At 51.0% G+C, this 12,367-nt stretch overlaps 5 protein-coding genes and 1 non-coding gene across 6 annotated transcripts; 2 read left to right on the forward strand and 4 right to left on the reverse strand.

Annotated features, from left to right (window-relative positions):
* The first annotated feature begins 64 nt into the window (after positions 1 to 64).
* Positions 65 to 145, forward strand: BO94DRAFT_t189. The gene has a single exon. It is a non-coding gene; the product is annotated as a tRNA-Ser (tRNA).
* A 1,819-nt stretch (positions 146 to 1,964) lies between these two features.
* On the reverse strand, positions 1,965 to 3,644 carry BO94DRAFT_536504 (glycoside hydrolase family 71 protein). The gene has a single exon (XM_025612032.1). It carries the CDS (start codon positions 3,526 to 3,528, stop codon positions 2,122 to 2,124), a length of 1,407 nt encoding a protein of 468 aa, XP_025466330.1. The 5' UTR covers positions 3,529 to 3,644; the 3' UTR covers positions 1,965 to 2,121.
* A 2,035-nt stretch (positions 3,645 to 5,679) lies between these two features.
* Positions 5,680 to 7,721, reverse strand: BO94DRAFT_586908 (Zn(II)2Cys6 transcription factor domain-containing protein; the record flags this gene model as incomplete). Its single annotated transcript, XM_025615789.1, has 5 exons — positions 5,680 to 6,014; positions 6,060 to 6,343; positions 6,394 to 7,467; positions 7,521 to 7,575; positions 7,622 to 7,721. 5 exons carry the CDS (start codon positions 7,719 to 7,721, stop codon positions 5,680 to 5,682), a joined length of 1,848 nt encoding a protein of 615 aa, XP_025466331.1.
* A 505-nt stretch (positions 7,722 to 8,226) lies between these two features.
* BO94DRAFT_427695 (NuoB/complex I 20 kDa subunit family protein) lies at positions 8,227 to 8,670 on the forward strand (the record flags this gene model as incomplete). The annotated part of the gene is made up of 1 exon (XM_025607458.1): positions 8,227 to 8,670. A coding segment is annotated over one exon (444 nt), but the record flags the coding sequence as incomplete, so codon positions are not given.
* Positions 8,671 to 9,580: 910 nt separating this feature from the next.
* Positions 9,581 to 10,276, reverse strand: BO94DRAFT_625419 (uncharacterized protein). Its single transcript, XM_025617280.1, has 2 exons — positions 10,017 to 10,276; positions 9,581 to 9,960 (listed from the first exon to the last, which is right to left on the reverse strand). The coding sequence occupies exons 1-2, from the start codon at positions 10,233 to 10,235 to the stop codon at positions 9,604 to 9,606; spliced, it is 576 nt and encodes a 191-aa protein (XP_025466333.1). The 5' UTR covers positions 10,236 to 10,276; the 3' UTR covers positions 9,581 to 9,603.
* An 858-nt stretch (positions 10,277 to 11,134) lies between these two features.
* BO94DRAFT_586911 (uncharacterized protein) lies at positions 11,135 to 11,569 on the reverse strand (the record flags this gene model as incomplete). Its single annotated transcript, XM_025615790.1, has 4 exons — positions 11,135 to 11,269; positions 11,320 to 11,348; positions 11,406 to 11,487; positions 11,546 to 11,569. The coding sequence occupies 4 exons, from the start codon at positions 11,567 to 11,569 to the stop codon at positions 11,135 to 11,137; spliced, it is 270 nt and encodes an 89-aa protein (XP_025466334.1).
* Positions 11,570 to 12,367: the final 798 nt, after the last annotated feature.

A 12,367-nucleotide genomic window follows, 5' to 3' on the forward strand; every position in this document is an offset into this window, starting at 1 on the left:
TGTAGATGAGAAATGACTGCAGTGGACTTGTAGTTCCTTCTACTGCAGCTAATTACATCAAGTAGTCAGTGTGGCCGAGTGGTTAAGGCGATAGACTAGAAATCTATTGGGTTCGCCCGCACAGGTTCGAGTCCTGTCGCTGACGTTCTTTTTGCTTTTTGCTTCCTGTTCCCGCCCGTGGGTCGACCCACCGGAGCTTCCCGATCGGCACCAGCGCAGGGTGTACCATGGCTTCATATTTTCGCTGTCTACCTTTTTTTTTCTGAGAATGTCCGTTTATACGGCCGGAGAATCCGGCAGATACTTCTATTTCCGTAGAAATGTACGGATTTTGTCTTTTGTATGTCGGAGCCATCCTGCCAGAATTAGGTAATCGAAGACGTCCCTTCGCCTACTTATACACTGGACTGAACCTGCGAGTATCAACAGACCATTATCATCAACATCAACATCAAATTTATTACCTAGGTCACACCATTAGCCATTCCAAAGGCTACAGAGTGGTCCATCAGAATTGTAGAGCAAACACCATGTTCTGCTCTATGTTTGACAGTACATAACTGGAGAGGCTTCTATATATATATATATTGCACATGGGTGTCGTCTGCTAAGGTACTTACTTTTTTTTTTTTTTTTTCTTGCCCCCTCTGCATCACCCCAAGAATAACCCACCCAATCCTAAAACTCATCCTCCTCTTATCAGGTCATCAAATCTCTGACATTCAGGTATTACCATAGATCAACCCCCACTACCCCCCCAGCATCATCTTTGATGCTTATCATTGATACGATCCAACCTACTTACTCATGATAACGCATCATCAATAATCTGGCGACCAGTTAGCTACAATGCAATGACACCGTCGGCGCGATAGCCATAGACATCTATGGCAATATAGCTGCCTCATCAAGCCGTGTGCTTGACTCGCTATGCTTCGGTCCTTCTTTATTTTAGACTTGGTGTCTGGATTATCGAGTTGCGAGGACCCTGATATTACGAATGCAGCACTGCATTGCCACATTGGGAAAACAAAACAGGGACTGGGGATTAGGGAGGTTATGATCAGTACACTGGGAGGTGTCTATTAGATTATCCCACTGAGTACTCTACTCCTGGCTCATTCATTATTCCTTGATAAATGGTTCAGTGAGCTACAGAAGCTAGACTTACGCCCATCGAAGGCAAGAAGGAAAGAAAGAAAGGCGAGATATGGCGACAGATATCCAAGCTAGGAGAAATATAATTCGTACTTGGATGAGATAGACAGACACGGGATCAATACCGTCCTTCCAACTCAAGTGTCGGTTCTCTGACGTGGCTGGGATATATATGAACAGGCAGAGCTGCTTGAGCAACTGCGGACAAACCCGATAACGAAAAGATTACAAGTTCGCCAGTTTTACGCCCAACAGACCAGTTTCAGTCCTGGGTGACTGGGCTGGATGGTAGCCTTTCGGGGTGAGGAAGTCTACCCTGCAGGACTGACAGTGATACGGGAGAAGAAAGAATTGTGGTCGTTTTCTCACGTTACAGATATGCAAGGAACTAACGTTGTTGGGTTGGGTTTCTTGGGATGACAATAACATTGACATCGCTGATTACGGTTCACCAATTGCCGGTGATAACAATGCCGGAATGGCGTTGCTCGTGGAGCACAATGCATCTTTAGAAGGATGGGTGGATGAATATATTGAGTGGGGATGGTTTTCTGCCATTCTGGGGGGGGGGGGGGGGGGTGGGGGTTGAGCATAGGTCGCGATTGGCTTGTTTGGATCATTTCAAATCCTGACGTGGTTTTGGGTATTGGTCTTAGGTATGAAGAAGATATAGGATTGGTGTGGGATATGATGAGAAGACGTTAACCATGTTTTGGTGTCTGATTTATCTCAGATGGTATTATGGGGTGAGCGGTGGCGGTCGGTGCTGGGGCTTGATATAAGAGGGCTTGGGACTTAAGTAACTAGTCCTACCCTTGGAATTTGTCGCGTCTAGTTTGATACAATGATTTCTACATCGAGGTGTGTGATATCAAAAGTATGGGATAGCCCATTCAAATATGTATTGAAGAAGATAAAACCATGTTCTCGTTCAAACCAAATGTCCCCCAGTAGTCAAACACATCAGTGAAAATGATTGTGACCTCTGTGGAGATGCTTGTGCGCGTGTCTGTTAATCACCTCGAGTGTGCCCTTGTCCAGAGAACGGCTCGCGACCCCCTTAGTACTAGTAGTAGTGACGTTGGACCCCACCCAGGCATTCCAGTTGCTCAATGTCTCGGCACAGGTAGTGGAGATCGACTCCCCAGCCACACTAGCCACCGTCTCTCCATCCCGGGTGACAGTCACTACCACCTTACCGGTGGCGCTACCATATTCCACACCGCCGTGGTAGAGTCCTGCTCCGCTAGGGGCCTTGTCCCAGGTCGCGCCGAGGGACTTTCCTCCCACCGTGACGGTGACGTTGGCGTGGGAGTCGAGCATAGCAGAGTAAAAGATCTTATCCTGGGCGACTTCGGCGGGAGCGTACAAGGTCTGTCCCTGACTTGCCGTGTTACCGGTGGTACCTCCCGTGCCGCAGGCATGGCCGGGGTTCGGACGAAACCAAGTGACGAGGGCTTCGTCAGTGATGGAGGCGTTCTTGCTGACGTAGGTATCGATAGCGAAAGGGAGGATATGTCTCCAGCCATCGTGGGGCATGTTCTCGATGTAGTTGAGGGGAGCGCCGCCCGTCTCCATAAGACTGAGAGCATCTTCACGAATCGGACCGATGTAGTGGCTCTCGCCGTAGTCGTTCCAAGTGATGATCTCGACCCATTCCGGCTGCAGCTCCCAGATCTGTTCCCAGCGGTCGTGCCAGAGGCTGTCGCCGCGCCAGAGCCAGTTCTTGGAGTACTCGGCCAGGTTGGTGTAGAACCAGGGGGAGGCGGGCATCATGTAAGGGATGTCGAGGTCGAGGTAGGTGAGGTCGGTGGCATTGTCCATGTTGTTGGGACCGGATGGCCAAGCGCCCCAGCTGAAGAGACCGTCGGGGACGCCGCCACCGCCGGCTTTGAGGGCGCCTTCGGCTCCGAGGGAGGACCAGTCAGGGACGAAGAAGCAGTTGGTCTCTGATTTGATGGTAATCCAGTCGGCGGCATTGGCGGTGCCTTCGAAGGTGGAGACGAAGGGCTTGCCATTGTATTTGTAGTGGGCGGAGTTGGAGGCGTACTTGTTGAGGTAAGTGAGGACGTCGGCTTGGGGCCAGGCACCGGTGCCTCCCTCGTAGTCGAAGGAAAAGAAGAGCTTGAAGTCGAGTTTGTTGGCGGCCTCGAAGGCCAGGGCCGCCTGGGTGGCGAGGCTCGAGTCGCCGTAGCCCATGTTGAGGGCGAACGCATCGATATGGGCCTCCTGGGCCAGGGTGATATCCTCCTCCCATGTGGTTAGGTTGTAGTTCCATGCGTTGCCGAGGATGAAGTGGGCAAAGACGGCCGCGCCCAGCGCTTGGTTGGCCATGAAGAGCCCGAAGAGGGAGGTGAAGAGAAGCTGCATGATGAGACGGCGTCTAGCCTGTCTGTTGAAGAAGCAAGAAAGCAAAAGGGGGAACGCCGGTGGTTCAAAAGGAGTGACTGTGGGCAAGAGCCCGGGGTGAGTGATGAAGGAGAGTGGGCGTGGTCGAGATGCAGACGGGAGGCATGCCCGGCCTTATAAAGCGCCGGTGTCATTTGCGGGCGAACCAGCAGCCTGGACACGCTAGATCTCGCAATCTACCCCGCGGGCCAATAGGAGCATTTTCCTGCATTCCTTCTGACTAGTGGGAAGGCTAATGGAAGCCGTCAGCCTGAATGCACACGTGAGGGATCCGATCCATCCGGAGCCTTATGAGTACGATGACGGTACGACCTTTCAGGTTGGGATCGTGGTTATTGGACCCCAAATCCATATCAATTAAGAGCAAAAGGGACCATCCTGACAGACAGTCCGAGGAAGGAGGAACAGAGGCGAAGCTTATCCGGAGGATACGATTTGAGGAACATGGCCAGTGCAATTTCACCGGCTCCACTTTAGCTGCGATCCTCCACTGGACCGAATCCCAACGGCGCGAGCCTGTCAGCCTGTCACGACTCAGAATTCGGACCTCCCCTATCCCAACCAATGGGTGACAGTGATTGCTGCGCGCTTAGCCAGGGTGGGTGGGTCCTGCCAGATAGGGCCGCAATTCGTGCATTAGCTCAAGGCTTCGTCCAATCCGGTCCTCCTAGCATCTAGGCACCCGCCAATCAAATGTAGGATGGTTCTTTGTGAGATGGGGCTAAATTCCTGGATGAAACGAAGCTATCGTGCAGGGGCTGAGCCAAAGGGGTTGGGACCTGGAAAGCTGATACATCTCGGCCGGTTTCCAAGGTCTGAATCCTGAGCGGTCAGAATGACCCCACTGTTGTGTACTTGGTCCGTGTGGTCGATTTCGATCGCCAGTTCATGCCACTCAGTGACTCAGACGATGGTGAGGGGAGTATCCGTAGCAAGAGCAGAAAAAGCAACGAACCCCCTAGAAACTGCCCAGTAGATAAAGTTCCGGCTGAATCCCTTCATTTCCCTCTCCAATCTCTATAAATTACTCCGTCGATAGTACCAGTTCGTTGAAAGCGTCCTATTGGATCCACCAGGATCTCCCATATTAACCATGATAATTGATTAATCTCACCCCCAGCACTTTTGCTATCTCTGCCCTCCGCCATCCCCTTCCCATTGGTTCGCCACCCTCCCTGCGGAGGTCCTTCATTTGTATGCCCGTCAGCCACTCAACCACCCCGACAGAAGATACCAAAAACCGGACAATTTCCTCGCCCTGCATCTCCCCCACCGACTGACTCGGTCCGACCGTCCCTTACTTTTCGGTCAGAACCACAATCCCGCCCCCGAATAATGACACTTTCTTCTCGCTCCTTCATATCATTCTTATCAGTTCGTTCTCCCCATCCGACCCTTCCGCTATTTTCCGATACCAACAGGATCACCAACACGATCATCAATCTCCGTTCAGTACACCCTAATTACAACCCAAACAAAACCGACAGGGATTTTCCCGTTAAACGATCCACCCAGCCGGCTTCCCGCTACACCGGAATTGTTGGGAGCTAGGGCCATCCCGCCGGTCACGTGTCTCTGTGGGTGCCTGGCAAGGCATCCTCCATCGACCCGGACCGAAAAGCCACCCCCACCCGGATCCTGACATCCACGACAATGACTCGGTGTCTGCCTAATCTCCTTCCCCTTAAGTGCATGGAGTCGACATTTCATTCGTATCTGGGATCGATGGTTACTTTCTCACTGAGTTAGGTTGTAAAGGGGATGGAGGGAAATTGTTGGTGTAACATGATTCTGATTTGAGCATCTTTCGTCCCATTGACAGGAGCAGGGGATGATGAGTTTGGTGCCTATTGCGATCATGGTACCATCCGAGAAGGGGATGGGTCCTTCGGCTGTGTGGCGCAGGGAGACTGGTGGATTTCTTAAACCAGTATGAGTATTCGTGTGGATGGGGATGGTAAAAAGGGGGAGCATACCACTGCTAACAGGCTTCCAGCGCTGACTTTCAACACACTATCCATGACTAAACTGCAGCCCCGTCCACGATGTAAATCAGCTGAAAGTCTTGCCATAGCTGGTAGTCAAGGAAGGCAACGTCGGGGAATAAAGCCACTACAGCAAATTTTTATCCAACACAGGGACAGCACCGATCGCTCCAACCGGATTCAACCGTTCCACCAGACGACGAAAGCCATGTCTCGTGTCGGGCGACTCATTCTCCGCCAACGCCGCTGCCGGATGCCTGATAAGTGCCTTTGCAACCCACCAGTACTCCACGGCATGAATGATAAACCCCGCCCGTTTGGCACTGGCGGGTTCCATGTCTCGACACAACACGTCCCAATGAAGCTTCCACCGATCTAACCCCCGCTCGACCCGCTCAAACATGCGCGGGTCGTCCATGACGGCGTGCAGGGCCAACAAATCGAACAATACACAGTGCAATGCTGATGAACTTAGCTACGCTGGAATACTAACGAGGGTAGACTCACCGGAGAGAACAAGGAAGAGACCAAGTAGGGTCTTTGGATAATGCCCCTGATCGGAGTCACTATGTCCGGCGCTCATGTAATCGCGAAGGACAGTTCGCAACCGCATTGTATCATGTGGCCGGTCCCCCGCGCTGTAGAGTCTCTCCCATTCTGTAGCATCACGAGCATGGAATAGATCATCGCGTTGGGGAATCTCGAATGTCGTCTCGGTGATCTTCAGCTGGGTCGGATGGCGATAGAACATGACACAGTAATAGTTAAAAAGATGGATGCCCACCATCACTCTAATCATTGTCAATCCCATATGCCTTGTCTGGCGGTGGATTGAATATACCTGACCAAGCCCTCCCGAACGAGGTAATTATCCCAACTGGAGCAGTCAGGACTCAAGTCATTCATGATGTCAGTCAAATTCAGTGTGCGAACAGCCGTGATCACAGCCGGGAATCGTTGCACGCGAAGCCTTCGTATGCTGGAGGGGTTATCGTGGTTTGTCTGTAAGTACATGGCAAACAACGCCGCTTGAAGTGTCTCCAGGATGCGAAGCTCATCAGGAGACTTATTTCGCGCATGTACCAGGCCCAAGAACTCGCTATCGTCAAAAACGAGTGATTCAGCAATATCCGAGTACTGTGCCAAATAACTTGCGCTGTGGGGTGCGACGTAAGTTCCTCCCAATAGCACCATAGTTAGAATCAGACGTGACGAGGCTGTTTGCAAGCTGAAGGATGCTGCATGAAAAACGTGTGCATTGAAGGGGTTATCTAGCAATGCTTCAAGAAATGTGGCAATATTCCGAGGCGTAAACAGTTCCTTGGCTTTATCCAAGTCCAGCTGGACTCGGTCGAGCATACCGCTATCGAATGTTGCAAGCAGTGATAATAACCGAGTCGAGGTATCCTCCAGCACATCCAAGCTAAACCGGTTTGTTGGAACATGTTGAATGCCGCACGAAGGGCCCAATGTGGCCGTGTTGATGAACGAATTGAACAGACTTTCCCAAGTCTCCGTAAGCGAGTGGATATTGTTCGAATAATGATTGACATCACAATCCCCGTCGCCACATTGGGCAAGTAGACGAAGACTCCCGGGCTCGGATTCATGCATATCAGCATAGTGCAAAAGAAAGGGAATGGCCATTTTCGCCGGTGCAGGAATCCGATCTGCCTGCGGTGATTTGGGACGGCCTTTGCCAATGGATGTAGACCCAGACCGCTCTTGCATATGGGTGAATGAGCAGTCTAGTCGCTTCTGCAGACAGGCCTCGCACGGGTATTCCCCATCGCAGAATGATCGAGCGTTGACGCAGGCATTACAGGCCTTTCGCCTTCTGCCAGGCTTGATGTGAGGTAGGGCGATGGAGTCTCCCTTTTCCTTGCACGTTCGGAAATGACGTCGCAGAACATCGCTGTTAGGTAAAAGTGAGTCGGATATCATCACTATTGAAGGAGAGGGCAGTACCTTCTCAGATAGGCACGGCCACAGAAGCCGCAAGCTGCCTTTGTCGAGGGCGCATCTGGTCGAGTTAGGTCTCCGAATGAGGCGGAAACAGGGTTGCTTACGAGTGGCTTCATGCCGCTGCAGATGGCTCTTCGTAGAGAAGGCTTTGTGGCATACTTTGCACTCCACTCTTGACTGGGGTCTTTCTGGGGCCATCTTCATTGTGAGAAGAGGCAAAGGAAAGTTGAGGGGAAATCGAGGTGAAGCTGACTGGTTGGTTCATCGGCGGCAAGTGGGTCCTCGGGATGCCTTAGTCGGGAAATCCCACATGTCTGAGGCTAGTCGGGATTTACCCACTGGCCCTAACTATACCCCCTTCACCACGAGCCAGACTATACCTTACGACAGATCGAATTGAACGTCACCCGAGTGCAAAATGCTTCTCGTACGCGGTACGCGCCCGCAAAGGCTATATCACGGTATGCCAGCCTTCAACATCTAGCCATACCTACTCACCCATGTCTCTATCCAGCAATCCCATCAGCATCCCTCTGGTCATCTTCCCCCTCGCCCTTCCTACCATCTCCTCACCATGCCCACCACTCAACCAGAACCTCCCCTCCATCGCAAACCTCCCTCTCATCCCCCAAACCCATGAAAACAGCCGAGCACGTCCTGTAAACCACTCTCCATCCCATCCCCAAACCCCCCTCCTAACAATAACAGAACCTCCCTCGACACCCTCACAAACTGGGCCCGGCACTCCTCCCTCTGGCCCCTCAGTTTCGGGCTCGCCTGCTGTGCCCTCGAAATGATGCACGCGTCGATGCCGCGCTACGACCAAGACCGCCTAGGAATCATCTTCCGGGCCTCGCCCCGCCAATCCGACGTCATGATCGTCGCCGGCACCGTCACCAACAAAATGGCCCCTGCGTTGCGTCAATGCTACGACCAAATGCCCGACCCAAAGTGGGTGATTAGTATGGGCAGCTGTGCGAATGGTGGCGGGTATTATCATTATAGTTATAGTGTGGTGAGGGGTGTGGATCGGGTTGTTCCAGTCGATGTGTATGTTCCCGGGTGTCCGCCGACGGCGGAGGCGTTGTTGTATGGGGTTTTGAGGTTGAAGGGGAAGATTAGGAGGATGAGGGTTACGAGGATGTGGTATCGACGGTGAGAGGAGGGAGGTGTTATAGCTACATTGTATAGACTATAATATTACTTACGTATGACCTAGACAGTCTTATGCGTGAGTCGGCACAGAACCTCGCTTGTGGGCTTATGGCACATACCGGAGGACCACTCGTTATCATGGAGGTTTAATGTTGGACATATCTCTCCGTCTGTTGTCCAGATTGAAGCCATACGTTCTTTTTTAGTCTACTGGTCTGAAGTCTGACATTTGATGAAAAGCACATCTCGAACTCTAGATACTCCAGAATCTCTGTGACAGGAAACCAAAACAAAGATCAAGCATCCGTAGGTAGTCGTCTGTGATCAATTATCAAGTTTCATGAGAGAGTAAGACATCCAGTCTGCTCAGCTGTACTTGTGTCACACACTAGGAGGTCAATAATCGGAGATGATCCGGTGATTGCTGATATTTCGCTTCTGGTTGAGAGGAAGGTGTGTGGGTTGTATGTGGCGCAATGGTTCAATGCATATTTTATGGGACTGTGTAGAAGCTGAACACTGTGTGGAGTTGCAGCTTGTTGGTGGTCTTGTGTTTGCTACTGTCGGTTTTGGGAATTAGCTACTATGTGGATTGAAATGCTTAAGCTTGCTGGCTTGATTTGCGTGGGGCTGCTCTTAACGATGATGATGTGATTTCGTATTTTAGTTAGTTTAAAAGGATGCTGAGGGATAGAGACCTAGGATTGCAACATGTTATAGGTAGATGTCCATGTTATACACAACGGTGCGTCTATGGCAATTCAATCAAGATGGAACATCTTGTACCTTCTACACCGACATCCGTTAGGGATGTATCCTTGTTGGACTATGTGGTGGTAGCTTTGACATAATATCCAGATGAGTCGCAACTAGTCAAGCTTGATAAGGACTACAACAAGCTAATCCACCCCAAGAACAAATTCCTCCCGACTCATCCTAGAAGTAAAAACCCCCATACCAAAGCCGACAGAAGAACAAAGGACGAAGTAAATCCCGACAACACGAACAAATGCGATGATGCCGAAGCACTGACAGACGCGACAGAAGAAGATTGAACACCCGATGATGTTGCAGTCGATGTTACAGTTGATGTTGCAGTCGAAGTGGCAGTATCATTCGTGCTATTCGCGCCACCATCATCATCAGTAAAGCTGGAGTGCGGTGCACTGGTCGCATTGGCTGCATCCACCGAGGTGGCCGTACTCGCATTGGCGGGTACATCCGGACCCTCAACGCAGTAACTAAAGCCCTCGACAAGGGCACAATAAGACTGTAATAGGGATGGGTTCTAAACTAACGGATTAGATTGAAGACTTGTTGTGTGCGCAACTGTTGAGAACTAACCCATGCTTTCAGCTGCGTAAAGGTAATGTCAAAGTACGACTCTAGCTCAGAGCAGGTATCCTCCGCGGTGATGTTATTCGCCCAGTAGGTACAATCACTGGTAGTGTCGGGGGCCGGGTTGGTGCCGTTCACGCCGTTGAGCCAGCGTTTTTGGAACCCGGCGTTGGCAATTGCCGGACTGAACGCGAGAAGGAAGAGGAAGAGTGTGGATGCTTTCATGGTGTATGCTAAGGATTGGAAGTGTCTAAAATCGGTCTCAGTGAAGGAGAATTAAGAATGAGGGTCTTTGGGAATGCACTAAGAGGTTTAGGGGCGCATCGGGGACATATAAGCTCGTCTTAGCCAGGGCCATGCTCGGGTAGTCCGGCACTCCGATGTGAGCTTTGGTTTGGCTGATTGGATGATACGAGTACACGATAGGGGTCTCTCGGAAATTAGAATCCATTCTCGCCTATCAGGTCGTGCTTGAATCCTGAAGGAAGGCATGTTTACCTTGTTCGCTGAGCCAGTGGGTCTGCAATGGATGAAGACCCACCAGATAGCCCCTGAGCTCGGACGTCCATCCGTTTTCACCAACGATGGATATTGTAGGTAGGAAGTTGGACGGCATGCTGCGCAGGAACACGACGGTCTGTGATTGACGAGGCTTTGCGACTAACCAAAAGAAATGCCGTGTAGATTAGCATTTAGCTGCGAAGTAAGTTCCTACTTATGTGAGCTGTAGCGCTAGAAACTCCCATGGTCAGTATGGCTTCTGCTGTGTGTCAGAGGGTGGAACGACTGGCATGATTGAAAGGGTTAAGGAGGCTTTCGAAGTCGGCTATATCATGCGGTCAACAGAGACCGGCTGCTTGACAACAGACTATGCGTTCTACTATGTCTGGGAAAAGGTATGGCCTGTCCATTCAATTATGTCCGGAGTGATTCAGTTACACATAAGCAAATTCGAGCCAGTCGAGATAGCTTCTTGATGGACCGAAAACGAGACACATCGGCTCCACGTGCAACGCACAAAGAATCCAGGCTCGGAAGGCAGATTTCACAACCAAAGCTGTACAGCAATCCGAACCGACTGTCCCTCCATAGTCCCGCCATAGAGGTTTTGTCCTTCAATCCTCTTAGGCGCTGATTCTGAAGGCCACCTCAACTTCCAAGCTCATCCCAGCGAAGCGAGGCTGAGCACTCATTGCGTGAACCATGTTCGCAAAGCCGAGCTTTCTCTTCTCGATGGTGGTGCGGTCACTAGCGCTGAGCTATTGGCACGAAGCAGTCAGTATGATATGTAGGGGATTAGACGGGCTACCCACCAAGAGCTCAAGTGAGGCACCTTGCCTGGCGATATCAGGGCCAGGGAGGAACTTGAGGTCTAGTTTGGCGTAATGGGGCAACTTGTATAGGTATTCTGGATCTCGGCGAGGGCGTCGACGTAGAATGCGCCCAGGGCGTCAGCGGAGATGGGAGCGGAGTCGAACTGGAGTGAGTTAGATGACGAAACCTGGAGATTGGTTGTGGAGTGGGGGTAGACTCACGACGGAGGTTTTGGTGACTTCCATGTTAATGGGTTAGATGCTTTGAGAGGGTTTTAGAGAGCTCTGGGTCTGAAATGGAGAGGTAATGGTCGGAAGACGATATATGAGAATGTGGACCTCAGGTTGGGAATGAAAGATGGAGACAAGAAAGGTGAAAAGAGGATGGCGAAGAGGGGGAGAGAGGGAGAGGAAGCTGAGGGAGTTGGTATCACAGGGAGCGGGGAAGCAGCGCTAATGAATGCAGGGTGAGTCAGCTATCGCCTTCACAGATCACTTCACTGCTGGTGGCCCCTAGGCTCAGGCAACAGTCCTTAGGCTCCGGCTGTTACCTGAGTCACTCCAACCTTTTGCCAGGGAATTACCTGCGTAATTTGGGGACTAGCTGTTGTTGCTCTCTTTCATGAAGGGTTCCAGAGTTACAGAATGACTTGAACTACCTCTGTGCATGAAAATATATAAATGCAGAACAACAGCAGCCTGTATTACAGATTGATCGAGAGACCAGTACTGAATTCTCTATAATATCTGTCTTGAATATAGAGTTACAGTCATCAAAAACAGCCTGGGAAACGTCTGTCAGGCCACTATTTCTGTCCAGAGGAGGCTCTGAACCTTGCCCCCTGATTTGGTCCTTACGTCTCTCTAAATGGATCAATAGGTCCAGTACAAAACATATGAAAGAAAGTGAGGGGACCTTGAAGGACATGATCTAATGAAAGGAAAGACGGAAGGTATTTCGTACTGGTCACCCATCAATGCTGCCATCTGGCTAATTATCACTGCCCCCTTCCAAATCATGGCACAAGCCACAACTGTAATGAA

This window comes from Aspergillus sclerotioniger (assembly GCF_003184525.1).
Source record: "Aspergillus sclerotioniger CBS 115572 chromosome Unknown BO94scaffold_18, whole genome shotgun sequence".
Classification (NCBI taxonomy): Eukaryota; Fungi; Ascomycota; class Eurotiomycetes; order Eurotiales; family Aspergillaceae; genus Aspergillus; species Aspergillus sclerotioniger.